The sequence below is a fragment of the Vidua macroura genome, chromosome Z (genome assembly GCF_024509145.1).
Source record: "Vidua macroura isolate BioBank_ID:100142 chromosome Z, ASM2450914v1, whole genome shotgun sequence".
Classification (NCBI taxonomy): Eukaryota; Metazoa; Chordata; class Aves; order Passeriformes; family Viduidae; genus Vidua; species Vidua macroura.
Genome location: NC_071611.1, coordinates 34,257,364 through 34,272,556, shown reverse-complemented (window position 1 = coordinate 34,272,556; position 15,193 = coordinate 34,257,364). Strand labels below are relative to the sequence as shown.

The following is a 15,193-nucleotide window of genomic DNA, read 5'->3' as shown; positions in this document are numbered from 1 at the left end:
AAACATTCCCATTAGTAATGCTGCAACTTTTGTTAAGGCAAACAGTAAATAAGTCACTGATCTCTGCCCACAGTAATACAATACACATAAAGAGCGCTACAGAGGCATTTCACATGGCCAGGGTACTGTAGCATTATCACTGTTTTTTCAAGCACGTGTCAAAGGCTGTATTTATTTTCTTCTGTTGGGGGAGCTGTCACAGATAAAGAGCCTTTTTCATTGGGATCAAAATTCTTCTGTAATTGCTTCTGTTATAATCTTTCTGTTAACAGGCATTCTTCATAACTGCTGTGAAGCCTACAATGTTGGGCTCCTGGAAGCAAAAATATTTTCTGGTCCACCAAGAGAGCAGTTTGGATATGCAGTTCAACAGTTTATAAATGAACAAGGCAAATGGTAAGCAGTTTGAATGGCTTGGTTTATATCCAGCTAAAAGGTTAAGTAAAAAATGTTGCAACTCCTAATATTTCTTTTATAATTCCACATCTCATTTATAGGAATTCTGGTGAATTGGTTTTTATATTAGAGCTATCTTTTTATAAATAAATACTTAATGTTATTAAACCAAAAGTTGAGATATTCTAAAAGCATATGCATGTGATGGTTCACGCCTTTTTTCCTTAACACCATGTGACCTGAGGTCTTTCTTATGGTAATCTTTTATTTCATCTCCAATACTCTAATTTCCTTAGGCTTACAGTTTCTTTAGAATTCTAACTTGCATTTCATTCCTTTGTGTAACCAGAAGATCTTTGTTACACTTTACATATATGTGGGATCTTTTTCCATTTTGACATTGTTAAGGTCAAAACAAATTATCAGGTCTAGTGAGTTTTAATTATTAATATTAAAATAAAATAAAATTAAATTAATATAATTTTGTGTCTGATACACTATTAACTGTTTGCTTCTCAAGGGATGGTGTATTTGGATGTATATGACAACACAATCATAGCGAAGTCTTGTGTTTGCTACATCTCTTCAGCCACAAAATTTGACCTGAAATCCACTGTTGCTACATCATTGGGCTTAATGAGCAATTAATAAAATATATTTCCTAATAATGTTGGTTTCAAGAAGAACTTTAACATATTATTCTGAGTAAGCGCATTTAGTGGAAGACACTGTTTCCTCTTCTGCAGCCTCAGCAGGCACAAATCTTAAGGTGTCTTTATGTGTAAGGACTGTAAGCAGTCTTTGAAAGCAGTTGAGAACAACTGAACTCCTCAGCGGCTGTGTATACGTGGGTTTATGTCGAGAGCAGAAAGCCACACCAGACTGTATATATTATGGTATGCTGAGACACTTCAGACTGGTCATCCTCCATGGACAGGAGCTGTGTCAGAACCCAAATAGCCACAAACTGGCAGTTCTGCTTTTGTGATAGCAGCCTCAGTAACTGCACTTTTTTCAGTAAAGAAAAAGTAAGATGCCACATGTGAAAATGTATTTTGCAGTTCAAGTTTGGAAAAGCCAGCACAGAGTTACTGAGGCAGCTGAGAGGTTTTGCACTGCTGCCGCTGGCTGCACATGCAAACGTGCAACCCTGACTTCTCAGCAGTGTTTGCTTCCAGGAACCAGGAGAAACAGCGAGAGGAGACTGGAGCTGTAGCCTCTGAATTAAAACCTTGGCATTTTCTCTCCCTCAGCTGAGTAGGCTTCCAACCTACCCCCACTCATCTGATGCTGTGGTGGTTTCTCACCGCATTTCTGCCTGCTTTAATTATGTGTTTAGTCCCCCATAGATCAGAGATCTCTTAAAAACAAACAAACAAACAAACAACAACAACAACAACAAAAAAAACCAACCAAAAAAAAAACCCCTAACTTCTATGTAAGGCCATTGAAGGAGAACAAGAATGTGTGCCTGTACTATATTGCACATTTTTGCCTTATACATGGAGAAATTGTTGTGGTTTATACTTCTAGTGAGTTTTTCTGAAAGCTTGCGGAAGAAGCAATAGCTGCCTGATCCATTCAAGCCATTTATGCTTTATATTTCCCCCTTTTAGGTTTGCTTCTAATATAAAAACTCCTCCACTACCACTTTCTTCGGTAATATGTGCTGGATAGAAGTAAAAAAAAAGTAACTTCGGTTTAACTTTTCCTACCTCACAGAATCATTTACATTGGAAAAGACCTTTATGACCATGGAGTTCACCCAATCTTCTCCTAAGTATATGAATATTTTGAATCTGGTAGACTTTTCTGTATGTAGGCACTCCACCATTAGTTCTTTCACTGCATGGTGTCTGACCTATCTCCAAAAATCAGGGAAATTTCATCAGCTTGTGTTCAAGTAACTAGGACTTGTTAGAGACTCTTCAGTGAAGAAAAGCCCTTTTCAGTCTCCCATTCAAAAAATCATTAGACAAGCTTAAAAAAAAAAAAAAAAGTGAGTCATGTTCTACTGTCTTGTTCTCTTAATTTCTAGGCTATTTTCTTTCTCTTGGGACAATAGAGCTTTTTCTTGTATGCATTATTAAAAAACAAACATATTCAAACCCAAAACAAAAAACCCAACCAAATAGACAAAAATAAACCCCAACCCAAACAGAACATTCAATGTCTTTCAAGTTGCTCAGTAGAGTTGTTTTCTCCTATGAGCAATGCAGTGGCTGCAGCCCACGTGCCGAGTTCTTGTTGACATGGCTGAATTGGGAACAAGATAAACAGTCTGAGATAAGATCAGGGTGGTTTTTCTGTCTGAGGTGAGCACTTATCATCATATGCTTTTGTGAAAATGTCATCACTGTGGAGCAAAAATTTGATGTATCAGAAAACTCTGTCCAGGCACAGAGAATGGGGCTGCTCACCACACCATGTGCTGCTGGGGTGCCATCTCTCCCAGAAGAGGTTATCCAGAATTTGAGATCCACCAGAAATTTTATCACTTCCTAGATTTTGCTTGATAAGTTCACAGGGTGCTATATAAAATACAGCTTTACAAAACCTCCTGTAGTATCTCAAAGAGTAGAAAGGAGAGATACAGAGATACAGCAGATGCCAGTTATATTATTCAGCAGTTTTTCTGGGAGGTGCATCTCTTGAGGCTGTAAGAACTAAAGAAATGATAAAGAGAAAATTTTTGCAAAAGTGTTACTGGTTTTTACTTTTGCTTGGAGATAAGTTCAGAGAGAAGAGGGAAGACAGTCCAAAACGGAATGCAGGACTATTGAAGAGTCTGGTACATGTTGGGATGCTGTGGCACAAACCACCAAGGAAGACTTTTTGTGTTAGAGACAGATGATCCAGGATAATTGGGCACTGATCTGCTGTGCATTGATGAGCCTTGATGGTGTGTGATGCTCATAAATAAGGACAAACTTGCAAGTCAAGCACAGCTCAAGCTTTTCACAGTTTCTGGTGGGAATTTTAAAACAGGAGCTCTTTAATGAACTTGAGGAAAATTGTGAATACCAATGAAAACTCGTCAATTAGAAAAGCAGTTCATCACACAAGTAATTAGCCACCATAGAAACATAATTCAGTTTATGCTGTGGTTCTCCCTGTCAAGAGGTCATCTGCATTTGAATCTTAAATTGAGACTAAAATTTCTGTTATTTTATAAATATAATTTTTTAGAAAGCCAGATTGTACCCTATCAAGTTCATCTTGAATGTGCATTCCCTGAACACTAGATGACAGTATATTCTTCAGAGATAACCATATTTACTCCATGCTGATAGTTGATTTTATAACTTCCTCAGGGCAGGAAGATTGAAATAGTTGTAGATAGCTGTGAAATGCTTTTTCCTACACACATATGTCTTCAGACACATGCTCAGCTGTGTCTGTGTGCTTAGAATTTGCAATTTTAAAAATTATTTTGGTGTTGAATTTATATTGTGGTATTTTTGTCTTAAAATATGTTGTTTCATCTCAAATGTCAGTAATGACACAATATACAGTGCACTTACTGATGTATCTCATAATTATTGCACTACCAAAAGCAGTTTGAGAAATCATTGTCTACTGCTCACTGGTCACCAAATATAGTGGCCTTTCTCCTGATGTTCTGTGCGGCCTCTTCAGACCAATAAGATACTTTGCCAAAAATACACATTTCTGTATGAACTTCTATTGAAATCAGTACATTTTCAAAGCTTTCTGATTTTAATGAGGAAGGCCATTTCTTTTGAGGAGGGTAATTTTTAAATTTTTTTCCCCTCCTAACAGAAGCTGCCATTGTTGCAGCTGTCTTTTCAGTGCCAGAACCACTGCTAACCACTGCTGAGTTCTTTACCCAGTTTTGTTTTTCCTGACTGCAGGCGCCACAGTTTGCCCTTTTCCTGCTTGGAGAAGCTCTGGTTGCTTTTTTCTAGGACTTCCGAGTTCATCACTCAAACTCTCTTGCCACAGCTCACTGTAGTTTTTGAACTTCTGATTCTTGTTGAAAGAATCAAAAGGCTTAGATAGTGAGAAGTGTTTCAGTGTGTGCAGAGAAGCATCTATGAGCATGAAGAGTTTTCTGGTCTTCATATCTACTCATCACTTCCTGTAATTGTAGGAAAAATGCCAGATGATCTAAGAGATTCTTTCTACTCTTATTTTCCTATTAGCCATCTTTGTGTTTAGAAAACAAAACACAACACAACACAATAAAAAGCAAATACATGAGAAGAGAGAAAAAAAATAAAGAAACTAGAAAATACAAAACATGCTCTGACAACAGCTGGGAATTCAGCCCTTTACTATGAATTCTGATTTTGCTTTCTGCTACATCACGGTTTGCTGATTACTAGCTTTGTCATGGTGTAATTTCCCAGAAATAATTCCTGTTGCACTTTGATATGCCACTCCTGCAGCTTGTGTGGTAAGGCATTGCTGCTGAACTTCGTTTGACTTCCTGGTGCCATTGCTTTGTATACAGTGTTGGAGAGTGATTAGGGAGATGAATAATAACATCAGCAGCAATATTACATTATATTCACTATAGTATTTTGTAAAGACGGTCTGCAAGGACACATAAAGAGGTTTTGTAAAAATAAATATTTAACTCATGACTGAAAAAGAACCTTAATAATTATACATGATACAGTTTATTTGGAAACAAACATTTTCAAGTATTTCAGTACTGGCTTCTTGCATTTTTTTCCTGATATATTCTGTTTCGCTTTGTCTTATGTATCCTGTCTAATTACAGTAAAAAAAAAATTGTAGTTAGTAGGATGCTAGCCAGATACTCCCTTGCTGTCTTCACTTCTGATGTTTCAGAAAGATACACATGCATTTTCCCAGAGCACTGTTGTGTAACTCCCTACTGTAATGGTTTATGTTAATTTTGAAAGGCAAGTAGAACTTTCTGATTTCTTATGTAGATTAAGGCTGGTATTAAACAGTAAGGTAAAGGATACAAAAGAAATAGAAATTATGTTATTTCCTAGAGCCTTTAAGGCTGGCAGTTAAAAGTAGAGGGCTAAGCTTGGCATAAGTCAGTTAATAATTTTTTCTCAGGCATGTGTTGGTGACAAGTTAGACTAGTTAAGTAAAATAATGCAATGGGTTTAATAGCTCTGTTCATTTCTGAAAATCACCATCAGTAACAGTCAGTTCTAAATGTGAATTCTGTGCATGGAGTGGCATTTTTTTGGCCTGCAATATAGGTATGACATTGAGAATCACAAACTCTGCAAATCTACAAGGAATGCAGAAAAATAAATTAACAAAATAAGTCCCAGTAAACTGTAAGGAGTGCAAGACAAATGAAAGACAAAATTAAATTGCTTTATTTGGCATAGATTTAAATGTAGATTTAAAATGAGAAAAGTTCATCTCATTTTGTCCTACACTTTCCTGTTTGTATCTTGTAGCAACCCCATGGTTAGTTTCAGGGGTAGCAAAAGTAAAATTATCTTGTGAATATCAAGTCTGAAGTGATAGTTCCTTGGTATAAGCAGATGTCTGAATTGCAGTAAATGTTGAGGACGGGGAAAATGGGAGGCAAATAATGCCCATAGAATGAGCAAAAGTATGCATGCTGAAAAGGAGAGAACAGCTTTTAGCAAATGCTAAAGGGGGGATGATGTTTGTCTCTATGCCAATAGCAGTGGTGGAGCTTGGAGTTAGCTTGGAGATAGGCTTGGATTTGGGGTCAGCTAGTGCTCAAGCATGCTTCTGTTCCTCTTCTCCTTCTCTCTCACTCTTCTTGCGAGTGAAACTGTGTGCTCTGGGCTCAGAAAAACCTGTGGCTGCAGAGCAGTGCCAGCACAACACAGAGATTCACAGTGTGTTTCATGACCAGATGGGAGTGGTTGCTGGGGGTATTTCCAAGATACAAGGCCATTCTCTGAATAGTAGCTGTTATCCTGCAAGAACTCCAAAATATGTTTGTCTTCTAGGAAACTTAGAAAAAAATTGCCAGTGTTTATAAATGTACACAATGCAATGTTCAGCTTGACAGTTAATGCTGGAAAGCTGTTCCAGTTTTAGATATTGCACACGCAGTGTTACCATGCATTTTAAAGCTCTTCCCTCTTTCCACAAAGACTCCTAACCCTTCTCTCCCATCTAACTCAGTAGTACCTAGCAAGGTGAGAGAGTGTAACACCATGTCTTCCTCCTGTTCTTCCTCCTTCTTCCTCCTACTATTGACCAACTCCAGCCCTTTTGTCACTGCGTTATTTCTTGGCACATGACAAGTGCAGTAACTGCTTATGAGCTCTATTTATTTGGTTCTGAGCTGTGGTGGTTCTGGTTTACACTATGCTGAAAAGGCTCAGAAACACTCATAAAACAAGAAGAAAATCAGAGGCCTCCTCACAGCTATTGTCAATTGTTTTGATAGAGAGAGGTGTTTTAATGAAGCTAAGTTCCATATTTAGAGATGCTAGAAGTACACAAAGTCCTGTTCCTGCTGCCTGCGTGATCACCTTTTTTCCAACAAGGTAATTGAGAAGGAATTAGGCATTCTTAAAATATCCAGACACACAAGAAAGGGAATCTGAAACCAACCCCCCAGCTGAATTGATAAAATAAAGTTATTTGTGTTTAATGTGAAATAAACTTAAAAAAGAAAATGCAGTTTAGCAGTATTTTCTCTGGGCAAACTCGAAAGGTCTAAAACACTGTCATGTGCATCTAAAACTCTTTTTTGTCATAACTATTTTATTCAAACTAACATCACAGTAAAATCAGATGATTCCTAGGAAGTTAATATGATATATATAGAAATTGCTTTAAAATACAATAATTTCACAATTTTTTTAAATAGCACAAGGTATATTTGTGTTAGCCACCTATAAAATTTTAGAGAATAGCAATTTTGCTTTAAACAACCTATTGATGGACTAAAAAAAGATGATTTCTAATTGAGTTCAATATTCTGTATTGGGGCCCCATTGCTTGTCTTCCTACAGTCTCCAAAATGCATTTCTTACTACCATGGATTGTTCTGTTTGAAAATAAAGTCATATTGCTGCTGGAGCAAATACCCACAGTCGCTGCTTTTCAATAATCTGCTTTATTTTTAATAACCCTTGAGATCATCATTTAGAGACTTTTGATGAAAGATAGGTGTTCTTAAGCAGTATTCCAAGAAGGTGAACTAAACAGTTTTGTGAAGGCTTTCAGATAAAAATTAAGAGCCTTGATGAGCAGATGTTGGGGGGAAACCTTGTGGCAGATGAACAAATGAGTCAGAGAACATGAATCACTTTTTGTTGCAGGCAAAATTATTATAAGTATTAACCTTCTTGTTCAGGATTACAGACTTTATGCAGCAGATTGTTACCACCTGCAGTATTTTCTTTCTGACTCAGTGTTATCAAGGTGTCGTAGTGCTCAAGCTCAGACATCAGTGTTTTATTGTTGCTGAGCAGATCCTGCAGAAAATGCTTCTTATCAGTTAAAAGAATAACTTAAAAGGAATCAGTTAACAGTTAACTGATAGAACAATAAGTAATATGTATCTTGATCCCCAATATATATATTTTTACATTTTTATGTGTCTATTAGTACCTCCACTGTATTTCATCTGACCTATGACATAATGTCACATTAAAAATGGTACACGTGTTGGAGGCAGATGAGTCCCCAAAGACTCTCTCATTCTTCTTCTCCACCAAAGCTGCCCCTGGTGAATCCAGTGTATTGACATGCAAGTAAAGCTTCTGAACAGTTCTGGAGAAGATTCCTACACCTGAATGCCTTGGGTGCTCATGAAAGCCTCTCTACCTGTTACCTATAGTGTGTCATGGAGTGCTGCTGCTGAACTTTTTCAGTATCGTTAAGGACCTAATGAAGTTCCTTTTCCTTTAGGTTATTGGTTGGTTCACCCTGGAGTGGCTATCCTTTGAACAGAACTGGAGATATATATGCATGTCCTGTTGGTGTGTCCAAAAGCACATGTAAAAAATTGAATTTACAAGGTACGTTGTAACTAACAGTGCTGCACTTGTTCAGTTTTCCCTTGTGTTTGTACGTGGCCAATCTACCTTACTAAAACTTTTCTTAACTAGCTGTCTGCATAATCTCAGATTCTGTGGAGCTGTGTGTGTGCTGTAAGGCCTCAGTGCTGATGAGACCTGTCTGTCTGAGCTAAAATTGGTGTCTGCCACTGGACTCAGGCCAGGTGATGCCAGCTGCTGGAGTCACTGGGGTCTCAGTGTCACCCACTGGAGCACCTGGGGTCTTTACCCTCCAGCCAGGGGTAAAGGAGCACTGTGGGTCCCAAAAACAGTGGCTGGTGGGCGCAGGGCTCCCTGCTGGCATCCAGGGGGGGGTGCCTGTCCCTATCCTCCCTAAACCAGGTAGGTGTGTGTGTCTGTGTGTGCAAACTAGCTATAAAATGGAATTCAAGTTTGGATACAGTGAAAGTATGAGGCACCAGGGTGTGCTGAGATGCCTCCTTTGTGTTTATTTGTGGTGCAGATAATTTCTGCCCTCCACAGTCCTTTCCAGTTTTTTGTCTAAAACCTGACATTGGATTAGAGCAGTCTGGTGTCCTGAGGAATGTAACAGTAACTACTCAGCTGCAGCTACTCAGCCAGCCAAAAACATGCAATAGGTGGATTGTTTCTTCCTCTCTTTTGCCTTCAGCGCTCTTGAGGGTAGATACTCTAAATGGCCATACTTAATTGATCTCTGGTGGTTAGCAATTTTTTCCTCCAAAAATTGGCTTTTGTTTCGTCTCAGAATTGTATGCAGCCATTTGGAAAAGGCACCTTAGATTATGAAAAATCAAGTTTTTGAAACAAATTCTGTCTTAATAAATTGCTTCTACGTCATATTTAATATTCTGCAATTACTTAATCTAATTTTATTTCAGCTTTAATAAATATTCCAAATGTGACTGAAATTAAAGAGGACATGAACCTTGGCTTGACTCTGATACAGAACTCAAAAACTGGAGGATTTTTGGTATGTATCAAGATGATATGTAGTACACACAGAAACTTCTGAAGAGAATCAAGAAACCAGAATTCTCCACACTTTTTCATAAGTCCAGGCTAAATGTATTATGGAGCATGGATTAGTATATTCCACTGCAATTACCTAGGGTCCAAAATCAATTGTGAAATGTATCATTAATGCAGGAAAATTGTGAGTGAGGTCTCTCCTTTGCTGTTTATCTAAACATCTTATCCCAGTTAATGTCTCAGTAATTTAAGTCAGACAATATAGACAAGAATATTTCCACCATTAAATTATTTAAGGAAGTCCTGTATAGTTCAGATTGTACTTTCAATGGACTTCATATAATCTCTCCTCTATCATTCACACTTGCACAGGCACTGTTCTCCTGAGATATCAGTATTTCTAGTCCCTTGGATTTGTGATGTGTTTTATTTGGTTAGTGAGCTTGGAAGAGGATGCATTTTCTCAGAGTATATTTCACAAACCACTGTCCTTGGAGCCTGCAAAATAGAATTCTTACTTGAAGTGAATACCTGTTTAATATGCTATTTTATGATTCTAATCATAAGCATGAAAACTCTTGGTGTGTAGGTGTATTTCAGTTTGATGTAGCCATGTCCAGTATGTAAGTAAAACAACAAAATACAGAGAGAAGAGCTCTAGGCTGTCCTTAAGCTTTGTATTTTTCATTTATCTTCCTAGTAATCACAAAAGTATTCAAGTATTTATTATATTCATTAACATGTAGTTCAGTTTACTGAAGTACTTAGAAGTATGCCTAATTCCAACCTTTCCAGCAGTTCTTATATAATTAGTAAAGTTATTAATAACTTCAAACTACAGCAATTTTCTTGACTTGTGGCTTGAAAAGGCCTTGATTAAAAAAATCTCATTCTCTCTCCTGAATAATACTTTCAGTTACTGTTAATGTCCTATGCACACTCACTTTTAGTCAGTATGAGTAACTTCAGTGTTTTAAAATATCTCATGCAGGGAAATTTGTATTTTCTAACAATATTTGAACTTCTCTCAGTTAAAAAGTATTTCCTGATCCACCTGTTATTGATTGATTCTCCTTAAATTGCCTGGATTAAAAAAAAAAACAAAAAAAAAAAACAAAAAAAAAAAAAAAAAAAAAAAAAAACAAAAAAAAAAACAAAACCACAAAAAGCCAGGTTGAATTCTAAGACATAAACAGTTACGTCTTCATCAACAGGAGTTCTTTTTTGACATAAGGAGAATGAGGTACTGGAGACAGGTGCTTATCTGTGACTCAGCTTCAACAAATACCAAAAGACCCATGGCTTAGTTGTGGCAGGTATTGAACGCCATGCGTGGACTGCCTGCTCATATTTGCAAGCTGCTTCCAGCTGGGACTTTGCTCCAAGACTTTCTCTGTGGCAGCTGGCCTCTGTGATGGGCTCTGGGGGTTATTTCAGGGCTTCCTCCTCCCAGCTCACCGTTCTCCTTCCTCCTGTGGCCTCTCTCAGCCTCCATCTGCCTGTCCCAGTCTGTGCTGCGTGCTCAGTCCCTGGGCTCTTTGGCTTGGGAGTGTGACCCAGGCTGGCATGTCTGTGCTGCAGCTCCCAAGTCCTGCTGGTTCGGCAGTTTGATGCCAGGAGATTGCTTCCCACAGGTATTCTAAGTGCAAGGCAGTCATTTCCCACACAGTCATTACATTTTTCTGAGGCATGCTTAGTCCTGTTGGAGAGGTGCTGAAGAATTTCACTGACAGTTAACAAAGTTTTCCTGGATTTCCCATCTATATCTTTATCAGTTTGTTTACTGGGCAATGCTGTCTGTGCCTTTAGTTGAAAGAAGCATCTCTCATCTCCCTGCTAAACAAATACAGAGTTTTTTGTCTAAAATGTTCTTTTTAAAATACGTCTCTCTCAAACATCAGTGACCAGGTTGCTGCTGTATTCCATGTGAGCCTTTCCCAGGCACTATACAGTGTATTTGGTATTTCTCCAACTCAACAGCTTCTTGTCACACATCTTTAAGCCATATTTGCTTTGTATGCTGGCTGCATGCTTGTAGACATCCTGCAGTCATCCAGTGCTCAATCCATGTGCTTCTCTCCCTTCCATTCAATGACCTTCCAGTTTATGCCCAATTTCTTAATGTTAGTCCTGAAGGGCAAGTCTCCACCCCTTTCTAACTTTCTGCCTTTCAAGTTCATCTGTCCTTGATATGTGATCTCCCCTTCAGTAATGATGCATCTTAAATTTCTGACTTAAGCAATGCTAGAACATTAATTTTCCCCTGTTTTTGTTCCTCTGAAGATCAACGAAGATTATTAGAACATTTTTATTTTTGCTCCAAGATTAACATCACAGTTTTGAACTACCACTAATACAGAAAAAAAAAAAAGTTAGAAAATGGGCAAATAAGATTTATCTAAAAAGAACTTTAAATTAATTTTAAAGGCCAGTAATCCTCCTCCAGCTTCATAGAGATTATTTATTTTGTACCATTCACCTCTCTAAAAATCTGTCTTTTTCAGTATGAACTATGTAGCAGCTAAAAAAAGCAATTATCTCAAGATCAGATAATGTGGATATACTTCCTTTCTCATCTAGAAAATACGCCATCTGGTCAAATAGGATAGTTTGATGTTGTCTCTCACTGGGAAATCAGTGGGTGATTTAGCTCATTTTCTACTTACTTTTGAGTTTAATGACTTTTTTCTGCCCTCTTGTATTCTTGAGAAAAGTCCCTCTTTTCCTAAATAAAGGTGGGTGCAACCAGAGTGTATATATAAGGAAACTATAATTTCTCACAGAACGGTTGGAGAGAGGTTATGTAGGGGTTATATTTATTTCCTCGAGTTCATAGTGTTTTCTTTGAAGGAGGAAATACACCCACCGACTCGCCACCCCAACCCACACACACACACAGCTCCCCCTATATTCTCACGGCAAGATACTGCCTCAATATGTGGTTGGTATCAGTACATATAAAGATGTATAAAGACGTAAATGACAGCAGGTTGATCCAGCTGAAAATACTTCTATTTCAGAAAACTGTTTCCAGCAGCGAAGCAGGGTCATTTTCCCCCAAAGCCAGCGAAACACGTAGCCGGAGGGGATGGGTGGCCAGGGGCAGACCTCTTCCGCTGGTGTAGCCGAATAGGACAGTGGGTCCCGCTTCCCCCCTCCGGTCCCGGTTTCCCACTCCGGTCCCGGTTCCCCGCCCGGGTCGCGGCCCCCTCGCTCGGGGTCGCCGCGCATGCCCCGGGCCCGCCTGCGCAGGGCGCTGCCGCCACCTGGCGGCTGCCTTCGGCGCTGCAGCGCGGGGTCCGCGGGATGGGCGCGGGACAGCGCCAGCAGGAATTCCGCTCCCTGAGGAACTGTGTGAGAGGGGTGATGCTGACTGGCCCCATAACCCGAGAGAGCTTCGCTGATCCTATATGCCTGTCGTCCTGCTTGTGGTGGTTTTGTGTATAGATATGTTGAGGCAAGTATTTGTTATTTTTACCTTTTTTATGTGTTTTTTTTTTGGTTTGGTTTGGTTGTTTTTTTTTTTTGTTTTTTTTTTTTTTTGTTTTGTTTTTTTGTTTGTTTGTTTGGTTTTTTTTGGTTTTTTTAAGACTTGTGGTCCCTTGTGGGCACAGCAGTGTGGAAGACAATACTACGCAACAGGAGTTTGTTCTGAAATCAGTCCAAGTTTTGAGATCCTACGAAGCTTTTCTCCAGCTGTTCAAAGTAAGGCAACATGTGCAAAACAGATTCAATTAAAAACAAACAAACAAACATATCAAACAAAAATCAAGAGATATTGCGTTGGGGACTGTTAATTTTGATTTCTTAAAGAAAAAAAGGTATGTGCCAAAAGCAAAGTCCTGGGATTGGTATGTAAAGACTGACAAATTGCGATCTAATGCTGATGTAAATGTGGTCTTGAATTCAGAGGCATTGCACCAGTGCGGGCTTAAAACCTGTGTATGCTCCTGTTGAGTCCTCATTCTGGCAAAGCCTCCTGATCTGAAGTGTCACCTGTGTGAGACCTAAATAGGCACCTCTGGATTTAGCTGAGTATATTGCGACTGCAGATGCATTTAATGTCCACTTCTTATTTTTGTTTTAGAGTGTTCCTCTGTAATAGATGTTGTGGTGGTTTGTGATGAGTCAAACAGCATTTATCCCTGGGATGCAGTGCGGGCATTTTTGAAAAAATTTGTACAAGGCTTAGACATAGGCCTTAACAAGACCCAGGTAAGTCAAAGACTTTTTTTATTTGAGAAAGACCAAATCTTTATATTTGAGAAAGACCAAAAAAAAACCCAAACAAAACCTAAACCAACCAATTTTAAAGAAAACCAAGTGTGATTTTGTACAGTACCTCAATCAAAGCCACAGATTATCCTACTTAGTTATCCTACTCAGTGCTGGGAATTTTATCCCATGACTGTCCTATTCCAAAAGGGATTAGTAATTTGATCCAAAATATAAATTAACTGAAATAGAAGTCTATATTGTATCTAGGGGAGTCAGATCTCTTTCACGCATTAGATGTAAAAGTAGTTGAAAATAGTCTTTGGGGATGTGATAAAAGTAGAACAGACTTTTAATTGACTTTTCATACAACTCTTATTTTCCAACTGTTGCATCTTTAAAACAGGAACTTTTCCTGCTGCTTTACTCACTGATCTTTGAGGGTTTTGTTTGTTTTTTTTGTTTTTTTTTTTTTTTTTGATTTAATGATGGTAAGGAAAATTTTATTGCCTTTTGTGTTTTAAACATCTTCTGTCTTTACAGTTGTCCATTTTCCCTAAACAGTTCTGAGAACAAAGACTGGGGCACTGGAAATCTCTCTCCCAAAGGCTGCCTTCTTCCTTGGGCTACTTTGGAAGTGAGGTGCTTAAAAGCTAGGCTTCCTGCTCAGTTCCTTTGAACTTCACCTTCAGCATCTTCTCTTTTTTCCCTTTGTTTTAAATGCACATCTCATCTTACATCTTTAGCTTCCCCTATATTAAAAACAAGTAGGGTTTGCAGTGCTGTAAAGTAACTAACCTTTATGACTTCCTTAGAAGAGATCAGACTGAGGTGCTGCCAGCTTGTAGAACTATTGCTATTTTTTCTTTTTTCCTACAGCTCCTTGTACTATTGCTATCCATCAGCCCTTCCAGAAGTAATCAAGCAAACATTTAATGTCTACTATTTCAGATCTTTTGCAGTAACATACTGTAGCCCATAACAAATGATACAAAGTGCAAGAGCATTTTAGCTTTCTTTGCTTTTCAAATGTGTTAATATTATTTGGTTTTATAGGTGTAGAAAGGGAACTGTGCATTTGCAGACCTTTTACACCAACCTGATGCATAAGTAAGCACCATTGAAATTGAAAAGCTAATTGAAAAGCATCATAATCTAACACCATTTTTTTTATTGCATAGGTGGGTTTAATTCAGTATGCTAATGATCCTCGAGTAGTTTTCAACTTGAATACATACCAAACCAAGGATGAGGTTGTTAAAGCAATGGAGAAAACGTTTCAGAAGGGAGGAGATCTCACTAATACTTTCAAAGCCATTGACAATGCAAGGTGAGATGCATTGATGATTTACTGTGCAACTGTTGTAACTTACCTTACATGGCAATGAGAACATCTTGAATTTCATTCCTACTGGAAGACCATGTGCCCAGGGCCTCTGGAGTAGGTTCCCAGCTCTAGGCAGAATCCATCAGGTACATTTACAGTGTCCCATGCAGACTGGTACAGGAATATGTAAACTAGAATTGCTGAAAAGCATATTGTTAACCATTGGGTTGAACTCTGCTCGAAAGGAATTCTAGCACCCAACAGAATTGCTTGTTATGTCACAGATCTCTAA

The 15,193-nt window shown here is 38.4% G+C and overlaps 1 protein-coding gene across 1 annotated transcript in view; it reads left to right on the top strand.

Moving 5' to 3' along the window:
• ITGA2 (integrin subunit alpha 2) overlaps window positions 1-15,193 on the top strand; it is a 67,442-nt gene that overhangs the window by 18,385 nt on the left and 33,864 nt on the right. The window contains exons 2-7 of the mRNA XM_054003747.1: window positions 273-396; window positions 8,260-8,369; window positions 9,269-9,360; window positions 12,950-13,064; window positions 13,447-13,574; window positions 14,756-14,904. Of these exons, the coding sequence (XP_053859722.1) occupies window positions 273-396; window positions 8,260-8,369; window positions 9,269-9,360; window positions 12,950-13,064; window positions 13,447-13,574; window positions 14,756-14,904 (718 nt within the window). The remainder of the gene's footprint in view (window positions 1-272; window positions 397-8,259; window positions 8,370-9,268; window positions 9,361-12,949; window positions 13,065-13,446; window positions 13,575-14,755; window positions 14,905-15,193) is intronic.